Source organism: Coregonus lavaretus (assembly GCF_964263955.1).
Source record: "Coregonus lavaretus genome assembly, contig: HAP1_SCAFFOLD_1107, whole genome shotgun sequence".
NCBI classification, from domain to species: domain Eukaryota; kingdom Metazoa; phylum Chordata; class Actinopteri; order Salmoniformes; family Salmonidae; genus Coregonus; species Coregonus lavaretus.
In genome coordinates this window covers 77,197-91,847 of record NW_028157192.1, presented here as the reverse complement: position 1 = coordinate 91,847, position 14,651 = coordinate 77,197, and the positions used below count along the sequence as shown (strand labels likewise).

Here is a 14,651-nt window from a genome sequence, read left to right as displayed (position 1 = left end):
CGGTGTGTGTGGGTGTGACGGGGCGGTGAGACGGGGCGGTGTGACGGGGCTGTGTGACGGGGCGGTGTGACGGGGCGGTGTGGCGGGGCGGTGTGTGTGGGTGTGACGGGGCGGTGTGACGGGGCGGTGTGGCGGGGCGGTGTGACGGGGCGGTGTGACGGGGCTGTGTACGGGGCGGTGTGACGGGGCGGTGTGACGGGGCGGTGTGACGGGGCGGTGTGTACGGGGCGGTGTGACGGGGCGGTGTGACGGGGCGGTGTGACCGGGCGGTGTGGCGGGGCGGTGTGACGGGGCGGTGTGGTGGGGCGGTGTGACGGGGCGGTGTGACGGGGCGGTGTGACGGGGCTGTGTGGCGGTGTGACGGGGCGGTGTGACGGGGCGGTGTGGCGGGGCGGTGTGGTGTGGCGGGGCGGTGTAACGGGGCGGTGTGACGGGGCGGTGTGGCGGGGCGGTGTGTGTGGGTGTGACGGGGCGGTGTGAAGGGGCGGTGTGACGGGGCTGTGTGGCGGGGCGGTGTGTGTGGGTGTGACGGGGCGGTGTGACGGGGCGGTGTGACGGGGCGGTGTGACGGGGCTGTGTGACGGGGCGGTGTGACGGGGCGGTGTGTACGGGGCGGTGTGACGGGGCTGTGTGACGGGCGGTGTGACGGGGCGGTGTGGCGGGGCTGTGTGTTGCGGTGTGACGGGGCGGTGTGACGGGGCGGTGTGACGGGGCTGTGTGGCGGGGCGGTGTGGCGGGGCGGTGTGACGGGGCGGTGTGGCGGGGCGGTGTGGTGTGGCGGGGCGGTGTGACGGGGCGGTGTGGCGGGGCGGTGTGACGGGGCGGTGTGGCGGGGCGGTGTGTGTGGGTGTGACGGGGCGGTGTGACGGGGCGGTGTGGCGGGGCGGTGGGCGGTGTGACGGGGCGGTGTGACGGGGCGGTGTGGCGGGGCGGTGTGACGGGGCGGTGTGGCGGGGCGGTGTGACGGGGCTGTGTGGCGGTGTGACGGGGCGGTGTGACGGGGCGGTGTGACGGGGCGGTGTGACGGGGCTGTGTGGCGGGGCGGTGTGGCGGGGCGGTGTGACGGGGCGGTGTGGCGGGGCGGTGTGGTGTGGCGGGGCGGTGTGACGGGGCGGTGTGGCGGGGCGGTGTGACGGGGCGGTGTGACGGGGCGGTGTGACGGGGCGGTGTGGCGGGGCGGTGTGGCGGGGCGGTGTGGCGGGGCGGTGGGCGGTGTGACGGGGCGGTGTGGCGGGGCGGGGCGGTGTGGCGGGGCGGTGTGACGGGGCTGTGTGGCGGGGCGGTGTGACGGGGCGGTGTGACGGGGCGGTGTGGTGGGGCGGTGTGACGGGGCGGTGTGTGTGGGTGTGACGGGGCGGTGTGACGGGGCGGTGTGGCGGGGCGGTGTGACGGGGCGGTGTGACGGGGCGGTGTGACGGGGCGGTGTGGCGGGGCGGTGTGGTGTGGCGGGGCGGTGTGGCGGGGCGGTGTGGCGGGGCGGTGTGACGGGGCGGTGTGACGGGGCGGTGTGGCGGGGCGGTGTGGCGGGGCGGTGTGGCGGGGCGGTGGGCGGTGTGACGGGGCGGTGTGGCGGGGCGGGGCGGTGTGGCGGGGCGGTGTGACGGGGCGGTGTGGCGGGGCGGTGTGACGGGGCGGTGTGGCGGGGCGGTGTGACGGGGCGGTGTGTGTGGGTGTGACGGGGCGGTGTGACGGGGCGGTGTGACGGGGCGGTGTGGCAGGGCGGTGTGACGGGGCGGTGTGACGGGGCGGTGTGACGGGGCGGTGTGACGGGGCGGTGTGACGGGGCGGTGTGACGGGGCGGTGTGGCGGGGCGGTGTGGCGGGGCGGTGTTACGGGGCGGTGTGACGGGGCGGTGTGACGGGGCGGTGTGGCGGGGCGGTGTGGCGGGGCGGTGTGACGGGGCGGTGTGACGGGGCGGTGTGGCGGGGCGGTGTGACGGGGCGGTGTGGCGGGGCGGTGTGACGGGGCGGTGTGACGGGGCGGTGTGGCGGGGCGGTGTGTGTGGGTACGCTACCTCCAGCTGGGGGTTGGACATAGAGGCCAGTGCAGCCACGTTGAAGGGGAAGTAGCTGTTAGCTCCTCCCATGTCCATCTGTCCTCCGTACGCTCCATGGTTCACACGCATAGACAGACCCTGGGACAGAGACAGAGAGGGTTATTGATACACACAGACAGACCCTGGGACAGAAACACAGAGGGAGACAGACAGGGACAGAAAGAGACAGAGAGACAGGGACAGAGAGACCGATACAGACACCGACAAAGACAGGGACAGAGTGAGACAGAGACCAACACAGAGAGTGAGAGACCAACAGAGAGAGAGAGAGACAGGGACAGAGACAGAGATACAGAGACAGAGAGAGAGAGAGAGAGAGGGAGACACAGAGAGACAGGGACACAGAGAGAGAGAGAAGCCATTTCTTTTTCTTTTCAAATGTTTTTATTTAATTAAATGTATTGACCGAAGATTCCATGATTCTCAATACAACAGCAGTATTGTTGTACCTGTATCCAGGATTCCACTTCCATTTACATATTTAGCAGACGCTCTTATCCAGAGCGACTTACAGTTAGTGAGTGCATACATCTTTTTTTTTTTTTTTTATACTGGCCCCCGTGGGAATCGAACCCACAACCCTGGCGTTGCAAATGCCATGCTCTACCAACTGAGCTACATCCCTGCCGGCCATTCCCTCCCCTACCCTGGACGACGCTGGGCCAATTGTGCGCCGCCCCATGGGTCTCCCGGTCGCGGCCGGCTACGACAGAGCCTGGATTCAAACCAGGATCTCTAGTGGCCCAGCTAGCACTGTGATGCAGTGCCTTAGACCACAGCTAGCACTGCCAATAGCAGTATTGTTGTACCTGTATACAGTGAATTTTGTTACGTTACAGCCTTATTCTAAAATTGTTTAAATCGTTTTTCCCCCTCAATCAACACACAATACCCCATAATGACGAAGCAAAAACAGGTTTAGACATTTTTGCTAATTTATGAAATATCACATTTACCTAAGTATTCAGACGCTTTACTCTGTACTTTGTTGAAGCACCTTTGGCAGCGATTACAGGCACAAGTCTTCTTGGGTATGACGCTACAAGCTCGGCACATCTGTATTTGGGGAGTTTCTCCCATTCTTCTCTGCAGATCCTCTCAAGCTCTGTCAGGTTGGATGAGGAGCGTCGCTGCACAGCTATTTTCAGGTCTCTCCAGAGATGTTCGATCGGGTTCAAGTCCGGGCTCTGGCTGGGCCACTCAAGGACATTTAGAGGCTTGTCCCGAAGCCACTCCTGCGTTGTCTTGGCTGTGTGCTTAGGGCTGTGGTCCTGTTGGAAGGTGAACCTTTGCACCAGTCTGAGGTCCTGAGCGCTCTGGAGCAGGTTTTCATCAAGGATCTCTCTGTACTTTGCTCCGTTCATCTTTGCCTCGATCCTGACTAGTCTCCCAGTCCCTGCCGCTGAAATACATCCCCACAGCATGATGCTGCCACCACCATGCTTCACCGTAGGGATGGTGCCAGGTTTCCACCAAACTTGACGCTTGGCATTCAGGCCAAAGAGTTCAATCTTGGTTTCATCAGACCAGAGAATCTTGTTTCTCATGGTCTGAGAGTCTTTAGGTGCCTTTTGGCAAACTCCAAGCGGGCTGTCATGTGCCTTTTACTGAGGAGTGGCTTCCGTCTGGCCACTCTACCATAAAGGCCTGATTGGTGGAGTGCTGCAGAGATGGTTGTCCTTCTGGAAGGTTCTCCCATCTCCACAGAGGAACTCTGGAGCTCTGCCAGTGTGACCATCGGGTTCTTGGTCACCTCCCTGACCAAGGCCCTTCTCCCCCGATTGTTCAGTTTGGCCGGGCGGCCAGCTCTAGGAAGAGTCTTGGTGGTTCCAAACTTCTTCCATTTAAGAATGATGGAAGCCACTGTGTTCTTGGGAACCTTCAATGCTGCAGAAATGTTTTGGTACCCTTCCCCAGATCTGTGCCTCAACACAATCCTGTCTCTGAGCTCTAAGGACAATTCCTTCGACCTCATGGCTTGGTTTTGCTCTGACATGCACTGTCAACTGTGGAACCTTATATAGACAGGTGTGTGCCTTTCCAAATCATGTCCAATCAATTGAATTTACCACAGGTGGACTCCAATCAAGTTGTAGAAACATCTCAAGGATGATCAATGGAAACAGGATGCACCTGAGCTCAATTTCAAGTCTCATAGCAAAGGGTCTGAATACTTATGTAAATAAGGTATCTGTTTTTTGTTTTTAATACATTTGCTAACATTTCTAAAAACCAGTTTTTTTTCGCTTTGTCATTATGGGGTATTGCATGTAGATTGCTGAGGATTTTTATTTCATCCATTTTAGAATAATGCTGTAACGTAACAAAATGTGGAAAAAGTCAAGGGGTTTGTACATGATTCCACAATACAACAGCAGTAGTGTTGTACCTGTATCCATGATTCCACAATACAACAGCAGTATTGTTGTACCTGTATCCATGATTCCACAATACAACAGCAGTATTGTTGTACCTGTTTACATGATTATATGTATTATTGTACTGCTTGGCAATATCTACAAACAGAGAGGGAAACCAGTACCACTACCAACCCCCTCAGACTAAACAGAGAGAGAGAAACCAGTACCACTACCAACCCCCTCAGACTAAACAGAGAGAGGGAAACCAGTACCACTACCAACCCCCTCAGACTAAACAGAGAGAGGGAAACCAGTACCACTACCAACCCCCTCAGACTAAACAGAGAGAGAGAAACCAGTACCACTACCAACCCCCTCAGACTAAACAGAGAGAGGGAAACCAGTACCACTACCAACCCCCTCAGACTAAACAGAGAGAGAGAAACCAGTACCACTACCAACCCCCTCAGACTAAACAGAGAGAGGGAAACCAGTACCACTACCAACCCCCTCAGACTAAACAGAGAGAGGGAAACCAGTACCACTACCAACCCCCTCAGACTAAACAGAGAGAGGGAAACCAGTACCACTACCAACCCCCTCAGACTAAACAGAGAGAGGGAAACCAGTACCACTACCAACCCCCTCAGACTAAACAGAGAGAGGGAAACCAGTACCACTACCAACCCCCTCAGACTAAACAGAGAGAGGGAAACCAGTACCACTACCAACCCCCTCAGACTAAACAGAGAGAGGGAAACCAGTACCACTACCAACCCCCTCAAACTAAACAGAGAGAGGTGAAGGGACAGAAGGGAAGGGAACCCTGTACAGCATCTCTCAGCAGACTGTTTAGGGTTGGTTTGCTTAGTGTTGGGGTTACTGAACAAGGCCCTCTGGTCTCTCTCAGTGTTGGGGTTACTGAACAAGGCCCTCTGGTCTCTCAGTGTTGGTGTTACTGAACAAGGCCCTCTGGTCTCTCAGTGTTGGGGTTACTGAACAAGGCCCTCTGGTCTCTCAGTGTTGGGGTTACTGAACAAGGCCCTCTGGTCTCTCAGTGTTGGTGTTACTGAACAAGGCCCTCTGGTCTCTCAGTGTTGGTGTTACTGAACAAGGCCCTCTGGTCTCTCAGTGTTGGTGTTACTGAACAAGGCCCTCTGGTCTCTCAGTGTTGGGGTTACTGCACAAGGCCCTCTGGTCTCTCAGTGTTGGGGTTACTGAACAAGGCCCTCTGGTCTCTCAGTGTTGGGGTTACTGCACAAGGCCCTCTGGTCTCTCTCAGTGTTGGGGTTACTGAACAAGGCCCTCTGGTCTCTCAGTGTTGGGGTTACTGCACAAGGCCCTCTGGTCTCTCAGTGTTGGGGTTACTGAACAAGGCCCTCTGGTCTCTCAGTGTTGGGGTTACTGAACAAGGCCCTCTGGTCTCTCAGTGTTGGGGTTACTGAACAAGGCCCTCTGGTCTCTCAGTGTTGGGGTTACTGAACAAGGCCCTCTGGTCTCTCAGTGTTGGGGTTACTGAACAAGGCCCTCTGGTCTCTCAGTGTTGGGGTTACTGAACAAGGCCCTCTGGTCTCTCAGTGTTGGGGTTACTGAACAAGGCCCTCTGGTCTCTCAGTGTTGGGGTTACTGCACAAGGCCCTCTGGTCTGATCAACACAAATCAGCTGTCTCTCTTCTACCCCCTTTGGTGAGGTATGTGTGTGTTTCTTTTCCTGTGTGTGTGTCTGTTTGTGTACGTGCAGTAAACAGTCTGTCCCAGTAAAGACCAGCAGGATGCCTCTCTCTCTCTGTGGCCAGCAGGATGCCCCTCTCTCTCTGTGGCCAGCAGGATGCCCCTCTCTCTATGTGGCCAGCAGGATGCCCCTCTCTCTCTCTGTGGCCAGCAGGATGCCCCTCTCTCTCTGTGGCCAGCAGGATGCCTCTCTCTCTCTGTGGCCAGCAGGATGCCCCTCTCTCTTTGTGGCCAGCCTGATGCCTATCTCTCTCTGTGGCCAGCAGGATGCCTCTCTCTCTCTGTGGCCAGCAGGATGCCTCTCTCTCTCTGTGGCCAGCAGGATGCCTCTCTCTCTCTGTGGCCAGCAGGATGCCTCCCTCTCTCTGTGGCCAGCAGGATGCCTCCCTCTCTCTGTGGCCAGCAGGATGCCTCTCTCTCTCTGTGGCCAGCAGGATGCCTCCCTCTCTCTGTGGCCAGCAGGATGCCTCTCTCTCTCTGTGGCCAGCAGGATGCCCCTCTCTCTCTGTGGCCAGCAGGATGCCCCTCTCTCTCTGTGGCCAGCAGGATGCCCCTCTCTCTCTGTGGCCAGCAGGATGCCTCTCTCTCTCTGTGGCCAGCAGGATGCCTCTCTCTCTCTGTGGCCAGCAGGATGCCCCTCTCTCTCTGTGGCCAGCAGGATGCCCCTCTCTCTCTGTGGCCAGCAGGATGCCTCTCTCTCTCTGTGGCCAGCAGGATGCCTCTCTCTGTGGCCAGCAGGATGCCTCTCTCTCTCTGTGGCCAGCAGGATGCCCCTCTCTCTCTGTGGCCAGCAGGATGCCTCCCTCTCTCTGTGGCCAGCAGGATGCCTCTCTCTCTCTGTGGCCAGCAGGATGCCTCTCTCTCTCTGTGGCCAGCAGGATGCCCCTCTCTCTCTGTGGCCAGCAGGATGCCTCCCTCTCTCTGTGGCCAGCAGGATGCCCCTCTCTCTCTGTGGCCAGCAGGATGCCCCTCTCTCTCTGTGGCCAGCAGGATGCCTCTCTCTCTCTGTGGCCAGCAGGATGCCTCTCTCTCTCTCTGTGGCCAGCAGGATGCCCCTCTCTCTCTGTGGCCAGCAGGATGCCCCTCTCTCTCTGTGGCCAGCAGGATGCCTCTCTCTGTGGCCAGCAGGATGCCTCTCTCTCTCTCTGTGGCCAGCAGGATGCCTCTCTCTCTCTGTGGCTAGCAGGATGCCTCTCTCTCTCTGTGGCCAGCAGGATGCCCCTCTCTCTCTGTGGCCAGCAGGATGCCTATCTCTCTCTGTGGCCAGCAGGATGCCTCTCTCTCTCTGTGTGTGTAATTGAACCTCTGTTGCAGATGCTCCAACTCCTGCCCTGTAATCCAACCATCCGGTCGCTGTGCGTGCTAGCGTGTATGTGTTTAGCGGTGTGTGTTTGGATCTGGCCAGAGGCAGCTGTGAAGGCCCAAACAGTAGAACACAGCTGCTCCTCTCCTTCTTCATGGGAACTGAAACCTGTGACTCCTAACAGAAGTGACCCATCAGAGTTCAACTCCTCTTCACCTAAATCCCAGGACACACAGACCTTGTTCTTTCAAACATCTGAATTTCACCAGAACTCACGTGTACAGAACCTTCCCCCCACCTGTCTCTCTCTCTCCCTCCCTCCCTTCCTCCCACCCTGTTTGCCTGTCTCCCTCCCACCCTGTCTCCCTCCCTCCCTCCCTCCCTCCCTCCCTCCCTGTCTGTCTCTCTCTCTCCCTCCCTGTCTGTTTGCCTGTCTCTCTCTCTCCCACCCTGTCTGTTTGCCTGTCTCCCTCCCTCCCTGTCTGTTTGCCTGTCTCCCTCCCTGGAGGGGAGGAGTAGGGAGGGAGGTAGGGGTTTGGGGTGGGGGAGCAGGGAGGGGGGGGAGATCTAAATTCCAGAAATGACATCTTCCCTCCCCACACACAGAGGGAGAGGAGATCTAAGTCACAGAAATAAGGGTTGACAGGAGGCAGCGGAGAGGTAGAGAAAGAGCTGTGTGTGCCTTCTCCGCCTAGTGTGAGTGTGTGTACGTATGAGTGTGTGTACGTATGAGTGTGTGTACGTGTGAGTGTGTGTACGTGTGAGTGTGTGTACGTATGAGTGTGTGTACGTATGAGTGTGTGTACGTATGAGTGTGTGTACGTATGAGTGTGTGTACGTGTGAGTGTGTGTACGTATGAGTGTGTGTACGTGTGAGTGTGTGTACGTATGAGTGTGTGTACGTATGAGTGTGTTATTTGTTACATGCTTCGTAAACAGGTGAAGACTAACAGTGAAATGCTTAGTTACGGGGCCCTGCCAACAATGCAGAGACAAAAATAAATAGATAAATTATAGTTGCCTATATGCACAAGGTACCAGGTAATAACATGGCTATATGCACAAGGTACCAGTACCGAGTCCATGTCCAGGGGTACCAGGTAATAACATGGCTATATATACAGGGTACCAGGTAATAACACGGCTATATACAGGGTACCAGGTAATAACACGGCTATATACAGGGAGTACCAGGTAATAACATGGCTATATACACAGGGTACCAGGTAATAACATGGCTATATACAGGGAGTACCAGGTAATAACATGGCTATATACAGGGGTACCAGGTAATAACATGGCTATATACAGGGAGTACCAGGTAATAACATGGCTATATACACAGGGTACCAGGTAATAACATGGCTATATACAGGAAGTACCAGGTAATAACATGGCTATATACAGGGAGTACCAGGTAATAACATGGCTATATACACAGGGTACCAGGTCATAACATGGCTATATACAGGAAGTACCAGGTAATAACATGGCTATATACAGGGAGTACCAGGTAATAACATGGCTATATACAGGGAGTACCTGGTAATAACATGGCTATATACACACGGGGTACCAGGTAATAACATGGCTATATACAGGGAGTACCAGGTAATAACATGGCTATATACAGGGAGTACCAGGTAATAACATGGCTATATACACAAGGTACCAGTACCGAGTCCATGTCCAGGGTACCAGGTAATAACATGGCTATATGCACAAGGTACCAGTACTGAGTGGATGTGCAGGGGTACCAGGTAATAACATGGCTATATACACAGGAAGTACCAGTACAGAGTCCATGTGCAGGGGTACCAGGTAATAACATGGCTATATACACAGGAAGTACCAGTACAGAGTCCATGTGCAGGGGTACCAGGTAATAACATGGCTATATACACAGGAAGTACCAGTACAGAGTCCATGTGCAGGGGTACCAGGTAATAACATGGCTATATACACAAGGTACCAGTACAGAGTCCATGTGCGGGGGAACGAGGTCATTGAGGTAGATATGTACATATAACTAAGAATAAAGTGACAGATAATAAACAGTAGCAGCAGTGTATGTGATGAGTCAAAAGTTAGTGCAAAAAGGGTCAATGTAGATAGTCTGGGTTGCAGGGTTCTCAGTACATCAGACAGGAATAAAGAACTCTCAGAGAAGAAGAAAGGCGGTGGTGTATGTTTTATTATTAACTACTCATGGTGTGATTGTGGCAACGTACAGGAACTCAAATCCTTTTGCTTACCCGACCTAGAATACCTCAATCACATGCCGACCGTATTACCTCCCGAGAGAAGTCTCTTTGGTTATAGTCCCAACCGTGTATATCCCCCCTCAAGCCGACACCACGACAGCCCTCAAGGAACTACACTGGACTTTATGCAAACTGGAAACCACATATCCTGAGGCCGCATTTACTGTAGCACTTTAACAAAGCACATTTGAAGGAACGCTACTGAAGTTCTATCAACACATTGCCTGCATTACTCTCGCTACAAGGCCCTCCCCCACCCTCCCTTCAGCAAATCAGATCACGACTCCATTCCGCTCCTCCCTTCCTATAGGCAGAAACTCAAACAGGAAGTACCCGTGCTAAGGTCTATTCAACGCTGGTCTGACCAATCGGAATCCATGCTTCAAGATTGTTTTGATCACGCAGACTGGGATATGTTCCAGGTAGCCTCTGAGAATAACATTGACGTACAGTTGCACTCGGAAAGTATTCAGACCCCTTCTCCACATTTTGTTACGTTACAGTGTTAACCGTCGCAAGGCTCCCGAGTGGCGCAGCGGTCTAAGGCACTGCATCTCAGTGCTTGAGGCGTCACTACAGACCCCCTGGTTCGATTCCAGGCTGCATCACACCCACTTGCTTCAAGATGGCCACCATTGTTCCTGTACCCAAGAAAGCAAAGGTAACTGAACTAAATGACTATCGCCCCGTAGCACTCACCTCTGTCATCATGAAGTGCTTTGAGAGGCTAGTTAAGGATCATATCACCTCTACCTTACCTGACACCCTAGACCCACTTCAATTTGCTTACCGCCCCAATAGATCCACAGACGATGCAATCGCCATCACACTGCACACTGCCCTATCCCATCTGGACAAGAGGAATACCTATGTAAGAATGCTGTTCATTGACTATAGCTCAGCATTCAACACCATAGTACCCTCCAAGCTCATCATTAAGCTCGAGGCCCTGGGTCTGAACCCTGCCCTGTGCAACTGGGTCCTGGACTTCCTGACGGGCCACCCCCAGGTGGTGAAGGTAGGAAACAACATCTCCACTTCGCTGATCCTCAACACTGGGGCCCCACAAGGGTGCGTGTTCAGCCCCCTCCTGTACTCCCTGTTCACCCATGACTGCGTGGCCACGCACGCCTCCAACTCGATCATCAAGTTTGCAGACGACACAACAGTAGTAGGCTTGATTACCAACAATGACGAGACCGCCTACAGGGAGGAGGTGAGGGCTCTGGGAGTGTGGTGCCAGGAAAATAACCTCTCACTCAACGTCAACAAAGCGAAGGAGATGATCGTGGACTTCAGGAAACAGCAGAGGGTGCACCCCCCTATCCACATCAACGGGACCGCAGTGGAGAAGGTGAAAAGCTTCAAGTTCCTCGACGTACACATCACTGACAATCTGAAATGGTCCACCCACACAGACAGTGTGGTGAAGAAGGCGCAACAGAGCCTCTTCAACCTCAGGAGGCTGAAGAAATTTGGCTTATCACCTAAAACCCTCACAAACCTTTACAGACGCCCCATTGAGAGCATCCTGTCGGGCTGTATCACCGCCTGGTACGGCAACTGCACCGCCTGCAACCGCAGGGCTCTCCAGAGGGTGGTGCGGTCTGCCCAACGCAACACCGGGGGCAAACTACCCGCCCTCCAGGACACCTACAGCACCCGAAGTCACACTGCCTGTTCACCCCGCTATCATCCAGAAGGCGAGGTCAGTACAGGTGCATCAAAGCTGGGACAGAGAGACTGAAAAACAGCTTCTATCTCAAGGCCATCAGACAGTTAAATAGCCATCACTAGCCGGCTACCACCTGGCTACTCAACCCTGCACCTTAGAGGGTGCTGCCCTATATACATAGACATGGAATCACTGGCCACTTTAATAATGGAACACTAGTCACTTTAATAATGTTTACATACTGCTTTACTAATTCCATATGTATATACTGTATTGTAGTTAATGCCAATCCAACATTGTTCGTCCTATTATTTCTTAATTACATTATTTTACTTTTAGATTTGTGTGTATTGTTAGATACTACTGCACTGTTGGAGCTAGGAACACAAGCATTTCACTACACCTGCAATAACATCAGCTATGTGATTCTATCTGTCTGTCTGTCTGTCTGTCTGTCTGTCTGTCTGTCTGTCTGTCTGTCTGTCTGTCTGCGTGTGGGTACCTTCTTCTCCGCCTCGTACTCGGCCCACGCTGCTTTGCGGTCCTCCTCGCTGAGAGCCTCCTCTTCCTTGTGATCCAGCAGGGAGTCGTGTTCATGATAGCCCACTATCTGCTCCTTATTGCTGTGGAGCAGCTCAGCTAGGAAGGGGTCCTACAGGAGAGAAGTTACAGGACAGTTAGGGTCAGGTTAGGGTCAGGTTAGGGTCAGGTCAGGGTCAGGTTAGGGTCAGGTTAGGGTCAGGTTAGGGTCAGGTTAGGAGCAGGTCAGGGTCAGGTTAGGGTCAGGGTCAGGTTAGGGTCAGGAGCAGGGTCAGGAGCAGGGTCAGGTTAGGGTCAGGTTAGGGTCAGGTTAGGAGCAGGTTAGGGTCAGGGTCAGGTTAGGGTCAGGTTAGGTTAGGGTCAGGTTAGGGTCAGGGTCAGGTTAGGGTCAGGTTAGGAGCAGGTTAGGGTCAGGTTAGGGTCAGGTCAGGGTCAGGTCAGGGTCAGGTTAGGAGCAGATTAGGAGCAGGTTAGGGTCAGGTTAGGGTCAGGTTAGGGTCAGGAGCAGGGTCAGGTTAGGGTCAGGTTAGGAGCAGGTTAGGGTCAGGGTCAGGTTAGGGTCAGGTTAGGGTCAGGGTCAGATTAGGGTCAGGTTAGGAGCAGGTTAGGGTCAGGTTAGGGTCAGGTCAGGGTCAGGTTAGGAGCAGGTTAGGGTCAGGTCAGGGTCGGGTCAGGTTAGGGTCAGGTCAGGGTCAGGGTCAGGTTAGGGTCAGGTCAGGGTCAGGGTCAGGTTAGGAGCAGGTCAGGGTCAGGTTAGGGTCAGGTCAGGGTCAGGTTAGGAGCAGGTTAGGGTCAGGTTAGGAGCAGGTTAGGGTCAGGTTAGGGTCAGGTCAGGAGCAGGTTAGGGTCAGGTCAGGGTCAGGTTAGGGTCAGGTTAGGGTCAGGTTAGGGTCAGGTTAGGGTCAGGTTAGGAGCAGGTTAGGAGCAGGTTAGGGTCAGGTTAGGAGCAGGTTAGGGTCAGGTTAGGAGCAGGTTAGGGTCAGGTTAGGAGCAGGGTCAGGTTAGGGTCAGGTTAGGAGCAGGTTAGGGTCAGGTTAGGGTCAGGTTAGGAGCAGGTTAGGGTCAGGTTAGGAGCAGGTTAGGGTCAGGTTAGGGTCAGGTTAGGAGCAGGTTAGGAGCAGGTTAGGGTCAGGTTAGGAGCAGGTTAGGGTCAGGTTAGGAGCAGGTTAGGGTCAGGTTAGGAGCAGGTTAGGGTCAGGTTAGGAGCAGGTTAGGAGCAGGTTAGGGTCAGGTTAGGGTCAGGTTAGGGTCAGGTTAGGGTCAGGTTAGGGTCAGGTTAGGAGCAGGTTAGGAGCAGGTTAGGAGCAGGTTAGGAGCAGGTTAGGAGCAGGTTAGGAGCAGGTTAGGGTCAGGTTAGGAGCAGGTTAGGGTCAGGTTAGGGTCAGGTTAGGAGCAGGTTAAGGTCAGGTTAGGAGCAGCTCAGCTAGGACACACACCATGAAACCCGCAGCCCCAGTTTTTTTTTTTACACTAATGAAACCCCTAAAAATTGAAAAAATAAATTATGTTAATATGATCAGAGATGACAAATAAAGTCCAACAGCTGGTTTGAGTGTTCTACAGAGTGGAGCACCAGACAGCTGGAGAGAGAGAGAGAGAGAGAGAGAGGGGGGGGGGGGGGGGGGGCAGAGGTGGACATGTTTAAAGAAACAAAACCAGGAGCTTTCATGAGACTTCAGTTTCCATGGTGACACTTATTGAAAACAATACCTGACTAAAAACACCAGGCCCCCAGTCACACAAACATGGAGACATTTTAAAATGTTAAAATCTCCCCCCCCCCCCCCCCTCTCCCTTCCCCCCCTCCCCTCTCCCTCTCCCCTCCCCTCTCCCTCTCCCCTCCCCTCTCCCTCCCTCCCTCCCCTCTCTCCCTCCTCCCCCACGTCAGAGAAAGAGAGGAGGGTTGAACCAACGAGGCTAAATTAAGACCTGAATGGGAACCTGCAGTTGCATAAACACAGAAACTAGATCCTAAACAGAGAGAGAGAGGAGAGCCAGAGACCCAACCCTACAGCCAGACAGAGACCAATCACAGCCCCAACCCTACAGCCAGACAGAGACCAATCACAGCCCCAACCCTCCAGCCAGACAGAGACCAATCACAGCCCCAACCCTCCAGCCAGACAGAGACCCAACCCTACAGCCAGACAGAGACCCATCACATACTCAACCCTACAGCCAGACAGAGACCCAACCATACAGCCAGACAGAGACCAATCACAGCCCCAACCCTACAGCCAGACAGAGACCAATCACAGCCCCAACCCTACAGCCAGACAGAGACCAATCACAGCCCCAACCATACAGCCAGACAGAGACCAATCACAGCCCCAACCCTACAGCCAGACAGAGACCAATCACAGCCCCAACCCTCCAGCCAGACAGAGCCCCAACCCTCCAGCCAGACAGAGACCCAACCCTCCAGCCAGACAGAGACCCAACCCTCCAGCCAGACAGAGACCCAACCCTCCAGCCAGACAGAGACCCAACCCTCCAGCCAGACAGAGACCCAACCCTCCAGCCAGACAGAGACCCAACCCTCCAGCCAGACAGAGACCCAACCCTACAGCCAGACAGAGACCCAACCCTCCAGCCAGACAGAGACCCAACCCTACAGCCAGACAGAGACCCATCACAGCCCCAACCCTACAGCCAGACAGAGACCAATCACAGCCCCAACCATACAGCCAGACAGAGACCAATCACAGCCCCAACCCTACAG

The 14,651-nt window shown here is 54.9% G+C and overlaps 1 protein-coding gene and 1 long non-coding RNA gene across 2 annotated transcripts in view; one reads left to right on the top strand and one right to left on the bottom strand.

The window, feature by feature from the left end:
- Nucleotides 1-14,651, bottom strand: part of LOC311125696 (transcriptional regulator ATRX-like) — a gene marked incomplete at its 5' end in the record, with an annotated part of 98,307 nt that overhangs the window by 10,234 nt on the left and 73,422 nt on the right. The window contains 2 exons of the mRNA XM_084199730.1: nucleotides 2,015-2,134; nucleotides 11,892-12,041. Coding sequence (XP_084055856.1) covers nucleotides 2,015-2,134; nucleotides 11,892-12,041 — 270 coding nt within the window. The remainder of the gene's footprint in view (nucleotides 1-2,014; nucleotides 2,135-11,891; nucleotides 12,042-14,651) is intronic.
- Nucleotides 12,663-13,342, top strand: LOC311125698. The gene is made up of 3 exons (XR_014612899.1): nucleotides 12,663-13,193; nucleotides 13,260-13,292; nucleotides 13,326-13,342. It is a non-coding gene; the product is annotated as an uncharacterized lncRNA (long non-coding RNA).